At 40.0% G+C, this 12,755-nt stretch overlaps 1 protein-coding gene across 1 annotated transcript in view; it reads left to right on the top strand.

The window, feature by feature from the left end:
* Positions 1 to 12,755, top strand: part of LRP1B (LDL receptor related protein 1B) — a 1,585,724-nt gene that overhangs the window by 1,246,230 nt on the left and 326,739 nt on the right. The window contains exons 47-49 of the mRNA XM_019553609.1: positions 3,097 to 3,216; positions 8,613 to 8,726; positions 8,964 to 9,113. Coding sequence (XP_019409154.1) covers positions 3,097 to 3,216; positions 8,613 to 8,726; positions 8,964 to 9,113 — 384 coding nt within the window. The remainder of the gene's footprint in view (positions 1 to 3,096; positions 3,217 to 8,612; positions 8,727 to 8,963; positions 9,114 to 12,755) is intronic.

Genomic DNA, 12,755 nt, shown 5'->3' with positions numbered 1-12,755 from the left:
TTCTGTTTGGAAGTAGCAATTGTTCTTGTCATAGGGAAATTTTTCAATAGCTAGAAATATTTAGTAATTTTTCCTACTCCTTTTTCTTTAACTATCTTCAGTTTCTTTAACTAAACCATGTCCAAAATCATAAAGATATATGCAGACAGCATAATGTAATCCATACAAAGATAAAAGCAACATAAATGATCACAGCATAATATTGGCTTTTCAACATGACCACACATGCCATATCAGTAAAACAAGCATAAGAGAGCCTGCATGACACCCCATGAACACCTGAAAATTTGATGCACTCTTCAAAGAATCTGGTCACACTCTATGATCCTACAGCACCCTGGGTGAACATTATTACTTTAAATGTTGGAAGCATTAAGGGAATAATGGCAGGAGATCAGTTTGGGTAGGCCTTTCCTAGGTATTCTTCCTCTTAGCATGCTCTGTGCCATGGTGACATACAGAATACTGGACTAGGTAGAGTTGTGGTCTGACCAAGTATGGTAACTCTTAGGGTCTTATGTTTTCAGTTTCTTTATGACCCATAGATTGTCTGAGTTGGAGTCCAAGTTTATAGCATGTTGCTTCTTTTTTGCATTGCCTCTATCCTCTGGATCATAGTCAATTTATGATGAACTGAACCCAGTGCCAGATGTTCCTTTCAAATTTGATGGGATTCTGTGCACTCCTCCAAACTTTCTACACTGATATCTAATGACTTTCTATTATTTCTGCACACCTCCTGGTACTGCCAAATAGGGTGAACCCACTTTTTTAGAGCTGTCTCAAATATCTCTGTACAAAATATCTTTGGGGATATGGTCTCCTCCCATTCTCTTGACATGGCTGCTCCATCACAACCTCCTCTTCTTGATAGTGGTTTCTAAGTGTGTCAGTCTTGCCTGCTCCAGTACCCCTGTGTTTGGTATTTTGTCTTCCCACTTGATTTTCAGGATTTTATGCAGACATCTTATGTGAAACCTGTTTGGCCTCTTGATGTGCTTAGTATATGTATCCATGTTTATGAACTAAAAAAGCAGGGATGACAGCACACAAGTCTTGTAGATTCACATATTCCCCTCAGCTGACAGTTTGCTATTATTCCATGCATGTTTCTGTAATAGCCCAAAATTCTTAGCTGGTTTTCCAATTCTGTTAGTTCAGTCTGAAACTCATGATTTCTGACCACTGTAGAATCTAAGTAGAAAAAACTGTCAATGAAACTAAGAGATTTATCCTCCAGAGTGATATCAGGTATCAGTTCTTCTACCCCTGGGTACATATTATCCCTGACCCCTGAGTTTTTGGATTTAAAAAAAAAAAAGTACCTCAAATCCATATTTTTCCATGTTTAAAATGAAACACCACTAATATATAGCTTTATATATAGTGGTGTTTCATTTTAATCATGGAAAAATGTGGAGTTGGGGTTACTTTTTAAATCCAAAAATTAGGGATTTTTTTTTAAATGGGAGAAAATCAGGATCCCTAATGATCGCAGTCTTCTTGAGATGAATCATCATCCTGAAACTCTTGCATGACTCAGAAAATCTGCTGAAAAGATTTTGTACGGAAGATTTGCTGTGGATAACCAAGGCCACATCACCCACAAACAGGAAATCTCTCAGAACCAGTTCTTGCACCTTGGCTTTTGCTCTGAAACTTGTGAAGTTAAACAAGCCTCCATCTAGTCTGGTTCAAAGACAAATGTTGTTATTTCTTCCTTTGGATGAATGAAGAAGCAGGAATGAAAAGTAGATGTTAAAAAGCATGGGGGTTAGGACACATCCCTGTTTCATCCCATTGTTGATGTCAAAGGCAGTTGATTCTGTGTTTTCATGGATCACTGTTGCTTTAATATCTTGATGTAATGAGCAAGTGATGTTCAGTAGTTTGGGTAGACAGCCCAGTTTCTTTAGAACAGTAAAAAAAGCCTGTCGGTTGACTATATCAAAGGCCTCTGGCAAATCAATGAAGGCTGTGTACAGTGGTATTTGTTTTTCTCTCCATATCTCTTGCAGTTACTTGACCAAACATATCATATCAATTGTGGAACGTCCTAAGCGAAAAGTGTATTGACTTCAGGATAAATTCTATCGCCTAGATATTGTAACCTAGGGAGCTTTATTCAAGCGACATTTTTTCCAAACAGTGCTCAACAGAAAGATACCTCTATAGTTGTCACAGTTACTTCTATCCTCTTTATTTTTGAGTAGCTGTATAAACTGAGCATCTTTGAAATCTTGAGGCATCATTACCTCTTTCCAAAAGAGCAGTATAACTTCATGAAGCTTCTTAAGTAATTTGGTGTTGGCAAATTTGTAGATTTCAGCAGACAAGCAATTGTTGCTAGATGCCTTGTTCCCAAGAATCTATTTAATGGTTTTCTGCAAATTTTTGACTGTAGGCACATTGTCCATCATAACTTCAAAATGTGTAATCATTTGAGTTCTTCATGTTTGATTTCAGTCCATGGGAGTAAAGAATTCCATAGTGCTCAAGTTGGTTTTGTTTATCAGCAATCACATTTCCTTTAAGTCTTTCTCTGCTCATGTTATGCCTTTGTACATTCCATTGCTATCACCTGTCAGCTGATTTCTTCTTATGACCATAGAGTTTCAGCCAGACATTTTGTGGATACTTTTTATGCTTCTTCTGAATTTATCTTTGAGCCTTTTTCATATTTTCCAGGATTATGATGGGAGATTTTTTAGTAGTTAGGTTAGCACTGTCCTTTTGGTCTCAACCAGTGGCAGAAGGGTTTCAGAGTGCTCTTCAAACCTGTTTGCATTTTTTCTTTCATCTTTTGCCAAATGCTGTTGCAACAGCATTGCATATGTTATTGTTTTAGCTTTCCCAAGCCTTGGTGGCTAAGTTGTTAGATAGACTTTCTTTCACAACCACTTCATTGAATTGTATGCATTTGGCTGGTTTATGAGTTTGTCAATCAATTTCTTTTTGTTGGACAATAAATGAGTGGTTTCATGTGTTTTTTATAGCTTGAAATAAACATTTCTGAAGAACTTATCTCTTGGATGTTTCCATCTTTGTTAAATTTAAGTGTCTATATACAATGTCTATTCATATTTAATTTGCTAGAAAACAGAGGCTGTCGGAGAGGTTTCAAGCCATGTTCTAATCTTCGTTGTATTTCAAATAATAAACTATGTGACGGTACAAATGACTGCGGTGACAATTCTGATGAAGTCAATTGTAAAGGTAAATGCCAATTATTTTTACTATATTTCAGCATATTGTTTTGTAAATATTTGATATACACATATAAATGTATATATGGGATTGTCTAGAAGTTATGTGAATTTTGTTTGGATTGGTACCTTTTAAAGCTTTTGATCCAATAACAAGTATGAGTGTGTACTAGGCAAAGTAGGAGTTCAGAAGAAATATTAAAATGCTAGCTGATTCCTATGAATCATAGATGACTGGCTGCCAAGATCCTTTGTGCCTGTCTCTTCTCCCCTAATTATTCATTAAAAAATATAATTACTATGTCCATTTTCAGTCATAGGACTAGGACTGTGCGAATAGGGAAGTATTCGATTCGGATTTGGATTTGTCTGATTCAGAGGACAGTAATTCAATTCAGAGATTCAGATCACTGTCCCAAGTTGATCTGGCTGAATCAGCTTCGGAAGATTGGGTGCCGATTCAGAGAGATTTGGCCATAGACTATAATGGGGAATCACTGAAATACCTATAACTTTGTTATTTTTTTGCGATCTGGACAAAAATAGCAGAGATGGTAGCCCCATCTGAGGGCATGAAGCCTGCCAAGTTTCAAGGAGATGGGTACAGGAGTTTCTGGGAAGCTGCATCTCAAACTGCTGAAAGCAAAACTTATGTCAATTGTGTGTGTTATGGCAGATTTGGATAAAGACAGCAGGGTTGGTAGCCTGTAACAGGGAGCCTTCCCAGTGCTGGATAGATCTCTGCCCACCCACCTGTTTCTGGGCCATCTGCCCACCCCTCTTTTACTCAGAGAGAAACAGCTCACAAAAGGGACAGAAAGGCTGCAGACAGAGGCTTATATGCTATTTCTGTGTCCACCCCCCAGAGCACTGTGATTGGAAGGGGACTCAGGGAATAATCACAGTCACTGGCCAGCTACAGATGTCAGTCTTTCCCCCCTGCTCACCCTCTCTCTTATCAGTTTCTGTTCCCCTGAAAAAATGCCTTCTGAATATTCAAATCTTTTCCTAACTTGATTCGGAGGCTCCAAATTGATTTGGAGGGATTTTTTGGTCTCCTGATTCAATTCAGATTCAGTGATTCAGCCCCCAAATTGGGCCAGATCTTCTCCAAATCAAATTGGCAACCAAAACTTTGCACACCCCTAATATAAACTTACTATACTTTTTGATAATTAAGCAGGTGTAGTTTAGCAGTAAGGACAGATAAACAAATTTTAATAAATTAAATGGGCAGTAGGGAGGTACTTTTTAGTAAGAGTGCCAATTCATCCTTGCCCAGTGTCATAGGGACCCAGCTATGCTGTTTTGGGTTGGAAATGAAGTATGCATCAAGCACTGTGGTATGTTTTACTAATTACTACACAGCAAATTTATGATCTATATATCGCTTGTGAGAAGGTATATCATGTCCTCTTTTTTGTAGCTGTGTAGCTTTGCTAATTAAAAACACATGATATTATTGACTGCACTATTTAGCTATGTATGATAGTAAAAAAGCCTGAAGCTGGATTGATTCAGTCTTTGCAGGTTAGTATAAGTGCATAGATTGAACCAAGAAGCAAGTGAACAAACATTCATTTTTAATTCCAGAAATGCAGGTACATGGCTGCAGTGGCCCAAGCCAGAAGCTGGGGGATACTAGAGCATGCCTCCTTGCTTGGCTAGAGCAGACAGCTTGGGCCAAAGCTAGTCCTCCCACCCTGTGAGGTGGGGGTTTATGCAGGAGGTGCAAAGCATCCTGTGATGCTGGGGGAGTGTGAGTTAACTTGAATCTGCAGAGGATCTGGGACAGAAGATAAACTGATTTAGCCTAAATCAGTTGAGCCTGACACTACATCCATCCAGGTTTATCTTAAATGAGTTTGGGCCATTTTGAAAGCAGTTTATGTGCACTGAACTTCTGTTGTGTTACAAATTTGAACCTGTTTCCAATCACTTATATCAGTTTATGTGCAATTTCCCTAGACTCTATGTTTAGATTTTGCTCTTCCCAGAAACATTGTCTTTGGATCCTTTGTAAAAATGATCAGAAAAATATTTTTAAAATACAATATTAATATTTTAATATCTGATAACATAATTACCTAATATAAGCTACCTGGCAAGAAATACAAGCTTTTAGTGATAGTTCACAAGGATTATAACACAATTATAATACTCGTTATAACCAGCATTATCCAAGTAAACCTCTTAATCTTCATTTTGCATTAGCTTGTATAAATTTGTAAATATTTACATGAAAGCTAGGACAGAAAGTTCTCCAATACCGATGCTTACCTCTTCCTGTTCCTAACTGCTGGCCTTTCTACAACCATTTGCTGTCTTTATTGGCTATACTTAGTGTTCACAGGTAATTTGCACATGGCTTCTTAGAAGGGCTTCACCTGAGGATCAGAAAGCACAATGTGGACACTTGTGGTATGAACTGCAGTGTATGGGGAGACATGGGTCAGGCTGAAGACACACTTAGAAGTGATATCAGTGGAGACTTCCCTAAAATTCTTAGAAGTTTGTCCCCTTAAAATAGGTCTCTACCTACTGATCGATAAAAATCAAGAGCTTTTCTTCAACTGAAAGAATGTGTTCTATAATGATGGTGGGGGGAGGATTTCGGGGAGCCCATACAGAGTGCTTACTCCCTGAACACTAGAGCTTGGTCAGAATTTTAACTCTTTTCTTTTTTTTTTTTATAATAGTAATCTGAAAGGGTCCACTGTTTCTTTCCTTGCCTCCACCCAGTGAGAGTAAAATAAAACCCACACTAACTGCTGTTCTGTTATCTAGGACAGTTTCTTCTCTCCTTCCCCTCAAAGTTCAGCTGAGTTATGTGGGTTGCATGTTAGAGATGATTTGGGACTAGGAACTCAAATGAAATTAAATGAAAATAAAACAAAAAAAACCTTTCCCTTCTGTCCCTTCAGCATATGGGTTCCACATCCCTACTTAGGTTTTACCATGCCTGTTTTATTTCTTTGACTTTGCTAAGTTGTGAATATATTTTATATAAACATTTTCTAAATATCTTTTATATAAAAATTTAGACCATTGCCATTTTTTACATAGAATTGCAGCATTGGTCATATCAGACATTTAGGTACTTCTTCATTTCATCAGTAGTTACTGCCCTTTATGTATACACACATACACTTTCAAGGGTGTAGAGGTAGATACTACCAATGGAATGAAACCTCCCATCACATGAATTATAAATCAATCAACTGCAAAGATTTAGACAACAGAAGAGAGAAAATTATTCCAGAGACTCCTGTCTCTAAAGTAATTTCATAAACAGAACTAATTTGTGAAAAGGCATAAACTAGACTACTTGTTCTTTTTCAAATAATATTGCTTTCATGTTTGCTAATTCTATGATTGTCCTAAACTGTAAGAAGAGGGAGTCCCAGGGCCAGTCTAAACATAGGCCTGCCCACTTGCTTCTGGACAAACCACCCACTTACCTCACCTGCCATGCCTTGATGTTACTAATTGCAATGTTATTCAGGAGGGAGGATGCCCATTTACTTGCCTCGGTGACAAGGGCGTTACACACAACTCCATCCTACCTATCATGTCCCATGCCTTGCAGATGTTTCTCCAGTGGCTCACACTGGAACCTGAGCTCCTGAGTTTCACACAGGACTCACACCCCACTGGAGCTCATGGGCCTAGCACCCTCACACTGTGTTCTTTTAATTCAACCTCTGGGCTCCAAGCCCCACCCTGGGCATCCAAGCCTGCACTCTGGGATCAGACCTCCATGCCCTGTCCGGTGCTTCCCCTGAGCTATCCCCTTATCCCTTTGCCCAGGAGCTTTGCTAATAATTTCCCAAGGCTCAGGGCCCCACCCGCCGGTGCCACACTCAGCTCCGTATTGTAGCCTCAGTGTTCATGATGAGCCTGGGCACTGCTCCAGGTCTGACCCCCAGACCTGAACTCTGCCTCAGAACTCCTGTCAGTCTGGGCTCCCTCTGAATGATCTCAATACCCATCAGGGATGTGGAGTCTGGGGTTATAAGGCACCCCATACTCACCTTTCATTGGGGAGGTGACTAGCCTGACATTTCTGGGGACCTGCCCCACCACAGGCAGTCCCACCAGGCCATCCTTCCCCATCAAGGTGCAGTTTTCTGTCATCCTCAGGGCAAGGATCCTTCAGCCATGCACATAGTTCCTCCTTTACCTCTGTGGTGTTCTGAGCAGCAGCTCAGCCAGTGGTGTCTCTCTGGCTGCTGGCAGCAGACTATTGCCTTGTTGTTCAGGGCCCAGCCCTTACAAGGAACAGCTGAACCTTGTTGCCCAATCAGGCAGCCCTGCCTAATTGGGATTACAGCCAGGTGCAGGCTGCCCATGTCCCTGTGAGTAACAAAGCACCCTGTGCTGTGTTACATATACAACACTGGGTTTAAGGCTTGTCTATGGCCTCAAGGAGAAATCTCTGTCTGATTGGCTTTTGTTACTCATTCTGTGTGTCTTAAGTAAAGACAACCAATCAGAATTGGTGTAGATAGATAAGAGATTTAAAGTGGGGAGGGGTGAGGAGAAGAACTGCTGGATCCATGCCACTTTCTTAGGAGGGAGGCTTAATTAGGGAACCCACCAGTCAAGGATTGCTCAGCTTTGTCATCTCATCAGAAAAGTATTAGTTTTTCCTGCAAATAACATAACTGGGCTCAGAGTCATCCTGTTCATTTCATAACCCCAGATCTTTCTCCTCCTCTATCATTTCAAAGTAAGTTCCCAACTATAAATTCTTTCCATTAGTCCTTCAGATTATCACTTTGCTTTTTGTACTATTATGTTTCATCACATTTATTTTTCATTTATTTTTTCTTACTGGTCATTTGGTCCTGCTCTGTATTAATGGTACCTTCCAAGTTTGTGTTCAACCCTACTTAAAAACACAATCCACAGAAAAATAGAAGGATTTGTCTTTAATATATTACAAACCTTTTATATGTAAAATCGTTTCTCTGACAGATGTTTTTATGGCTTGTTGGACCAGACAGAATTGAGTTGTCAGAAAGAATGACTCGGGATATTTGAAAAGAAAGACTGGTTTACCATAGTCAATTTAAATTCTGTACTACTTCATGAGGGATCATTTGTAATCAAATATGTATTTTGACAGAAACAGTCATTTTGATACATGAAATGTGTTTTATATACAATTTAGCCCATCTCCTTTTTTTCTGAGTTAAACTTAATGGACACTTATTTCTTATGAGAAGTCTGTAAGAAATTCAAAAAATATCTTTTGACAATACCTTTTTTAAAGGTCTTGTTCATGATAGTGATTTAATCTTTTATTTAAATATGTGGCCACTTAAAACAAATGGCTTGGTTATAAACATCCAGTGCAATAAAAAGTGCATCTGTTTATCTATTTATAACTGTACGTTGTAGATTCAACATGTGCTTCAACAGAATTCCGTTGTGCAGATGGAATTTGCATTGGAAAATCAGCACAGTGCAACCAGATCATTGATTGTGCAGATGCTTCAGATGAAAAGAATTGCAGTAAGAAAATCATCTTTCTGTCATATTTGTTCTTCTCTGTTCTTAACATCATGCTGAAATGTTATCCAAATTAGATCTGAATTAACCCTTGTTGTTTATGTTAACTGTATACTAGAACACTCCTAAAAATGGCATGGTCTATATGAAACAAAACCAGGTCTAGGACCCAATATTTCAGAGCATATTAAATTATACTGGATATATACTATCATATAATAATTCATTGTCTATTTCCAGATAATACAGATTGTACTCATTTCTATAAACTTGGAGTAAAATCTACAGGATTTATTAGTTGTAATTCTACTTCACTTTGTATACTACCAGAATGGAAATGTGATGGATCTAATGACTGTGGAGATTATACAGATGAATTAAAATGCCCAGGTAATTATGAAAAGAAAAATCATACTTAATTATATCCACACTTGTCATTTATAGATCTATGCAAAATATGTATCCAAGCAGTGCCGTATATTTAATGTACATTAAATTAAGCTGTTTAAAGCAAGTTTCTTCCTCCCTTTTTGCAGTTTTCTGTTCTAATGGATTATGCTAATTATCATTAATTAATGCTGAATTTCTCTGAAGAAAACTGCAGTGTCTTTAACTTTTTTTCCAAGTTAGATTTGTCATTAATCATTCTTCTTTAATTGAAACTGCCATCATCAAAATGTCAAACACATCGGCTTCAGCAAAATCATTCCATGCCTGCAAGTCACTTATACTAGCAAGTGTTAGCTTTTTCGGGTTTTTTTTTTTTTTTTAACCTTCTGCTGTAGAGGTACTGTCACAAACACACAATATTTTGATGTGTTCATTTGGTGGCATGCATGTTTTCTTGATTTTGTTTTATAGATCTGGTTTGTATAGTGTCTACACACAGGTAGTGTCAAGCTGTATTTAGTTTATTACATCTGCATGGATTGCAGTATTTAATATATAAAAAAAATACTGAGACCGTTTAGTAGGGCAATGTTTCAACTTAAGTCTTGGGTGTCAAATATATAGCTTACTAGCTAGAATCTGGCTGGTGGAAACCTATCATCCAGTCCACAGCATGGCTTTTTGTTTCAGACCAGCATGCTGCATGCAGCATGCACTGGCCTCAGCCCCACAGACTGCCTGCTGTGCACAGAGCCTGACTGGTATGGGCTGCACATGATGCAGGGACTGGAGCTGGCGCACATACTGCATGGTACATGCAGGGCCAGTCTGGGGCCTGTACTGCATGTGGTGTCCATGCCACACCAGCCCTGCAAGCTGGACATTCTCCTGATCATATCAGATCAGAAAAGATTTCTGATATGTTAAACAGATACAGCTATGGGGAGCAGGAAGTTATATGCATAGTATAGCTTCCCCAAAAAGCCAATCAAAAATGTAGATAAATGGCCAGAGAATAAAAACCATACTTAAGCCTTGCCACACAAGCAAGTGTTTGCATTTAGTTTTCCTGGGCATATGAAGTAACACTGAATGTTTTCTATATATCATTTTGACAGTGGTTTTATCCTTTTTTTCTGGCCCAGGAAGCCATTGTTGGTTCAGATCCCATTCTGGGGTTGAGGAGATATTCTTCTCTAAAAGAGTACTGAAAGATTGAAATGAGTATACTGCTAAAAGTCCAATATTTTACATAATATAACAAGCCTATGCCTCCTATATTCCTTTCTGCTAGCTGTCATGAACCCCCCCCCCCATATATACTGTTTAATACCAGGTTCTTTAATTAAGCAAAAGAGGGCATTACTCCTCAGAACCCAGCCCAGGGGAAGGATTTTTAAGGTTGTGGGTGACTCTAAGCAGGGTGCTCACTTGCAGCCCAGCACTACCCCATGGGAAAAACAAATGAACAGACTCTTTAATTAAACTGGAAAACACAAGACTGTATTAATAATAACAGACAACAATACTATTTACAATGGTAAGTAAAAAAACAGTGAGAGAGGGAACAGACCAGAACAGAGCAGAAAAGACTGAAGACCTGACCCTCACTCTGAGGGCTGCAATGTTGCAAGTTACACTAGCGCAGACATGGAGAGCCTGGCTGTTGCAAGCTTACCATGAGAGCTGCACAGATTCCCCACTTACCCAGGAGATTTTCCCCTCTTCACGGCATTATCTCTCCTTCAATCCAAGGAATAGGTGATATGGCACTACAAGAGTGTTGGTCCACCGGCACAAGTCCTGGTCTACAGCTGTACTCCCAGAGGGATCACCAGGGAGTCTTGCTCTACCTGGAATACACACTCACTTCCAATTGCTGCACAGACACTAGACACTCACCAAACCCCCTTCATCTCATACAGTTTCAGACTCACCAGAACTCTCTCTTCAGTTGCAAGTCTCCTCAGAGATGCACCAGATTCGCACAAGGCATTCACTATTACTTGCAGTACCATGGCAAGGAAGTTTGGCACCCAGGACAAAGTCCACAGCAGCAGCCTTCCCTCACCCCATGCACAGATCTGGGGGTCATAAGCCCCCCCATGCTTTCCTGGGAGTGCACACAATGGTGGGAACCCCCCATCCCCATGCCCCCAAAATGAGCTGCTTGTGACTCCATTCCACACCCTGCCCTGGCTGGGCAGCACCTGTTGGTGCCCCTTCACTTCAGCGCCTGAGGCAATCACCCCACTTGCCCCTCACCCTTGCTACAGCACTGGTTCCTCACACACCCAACTCCCACACAAACAGAGCACAGCTTAGGTCCCTTTTTAGCCCTCCACATTGTCCTACATTCACAATCCAATCACATCTCTAAGGTACCTTTCACTCAAACACTCAAGACCCCTGCAGTGAGGGAGGGAGTGGGGTTGGGGAAGATGCTGCCCAGCTGAGGTGGGATGGGCACAAGACAGAGCTGCAATTCCTCTGCGGGGGGGGGAGGCAGCTCCTACCACTGCATGCACCCTGACAGGAAATGGGGGGTGTGCCTCCAGCATTTGCAAAGGGCAAGCTACAGCTGGCAGGAGCTGCCCCCCAGCTTCATGCACCCCCTGACAAGGTGCTTGCAGCTTTGTCCCATACCCTGCCCCACTCCATCTGGGCATCACCTGCCCCAGCCCCAGCCCCACTCCCTGTCTCACTGCAGGGGTCTCGATCTGCCCACACACACTTCTTACGTTCTTCCTCTCTTTCCACTACAACAGACTTACCAGCTGGACACTGCTCTTCAAGCTGCTGAGAAATTGGCCGATATGCCTCGTTAGACATCGGTTACTGTTATGGGCCTCAAAAATTTCTATGGGCACATCCCTAATAAAAATCTCAGAGCCTCTACTGATGAGGTTCTGAGCCTGATATTTCGTAAATGTGAATAAGCTTAAACAATCATTCAACATTTAACCTGTGCACCTGTTTTGTATTAGTGGTGGGCAACCACACGTCCAGTAATGCAATATAAATGTGCGAATTTCTTCAGAACTCAAGGTGACTGCCTCGTACACCTCACAATTGTTATTACCACATCCTAACTGAAAGCTCTTTCTGTTGCTGTGACTTGGGAAGTGTTGAACAAAAATAAATGCTCAGTTTCTGCAATGAAGGTATAAATGTCTAGAGAAATCCTTTTGAATGAAACTTTATTTGCTAATATCATGTCAATCTCCCTTTGTCTTTGATACAGCTATTAAAGAATACAGACAGCTTTACTCAAAGTCAAGCTAGTATTTTCTTCCTTTCCCATTTTTTAATTATACTTTTAATTAATTTTTGTGCTGGCAACTCTTGTGTTTATTTGGAGAAGGGTTCAGGTTGCATAATGTTTTTAGATACGTTATACAAACAATAAACTCAAACCTCTAAATACATTTTGCTTGGCGGCAAGTTAAGTATTCTAGTAAATTAAGTATTTATTACAAGTAATAAAGGCTGTAACCCACTGTAGAATAGCACATAATGCCATCCTTATTCAGAATGCTAAAGTTCGGTTAAGAACCGGACTTCTTTTTAAACACAAGCTTAACATAGAACATAGGCTTCTGTTTTTTGTGTTTTAAACAAACACTAACCACCTTGTTGTGT

The sequence above is a fragment of the Crocodylus porosus genome, unplaced genomic scaffold (assembly GCF_001723895.1).
Source record: "Crocodylus porosus isolate Cpor-Errol unplaced genomic scaffold, CroPor_comp1, whole genome shotgun sequence".
NCBI lineage: Eukaryota > Metazoa > Chordata > Crocodylia > Crocodylidae > Crocodylus > Crocodylus porosus.
This window is presented reverse-complemented; position numbering and strand designations above follow the sequence as displayed.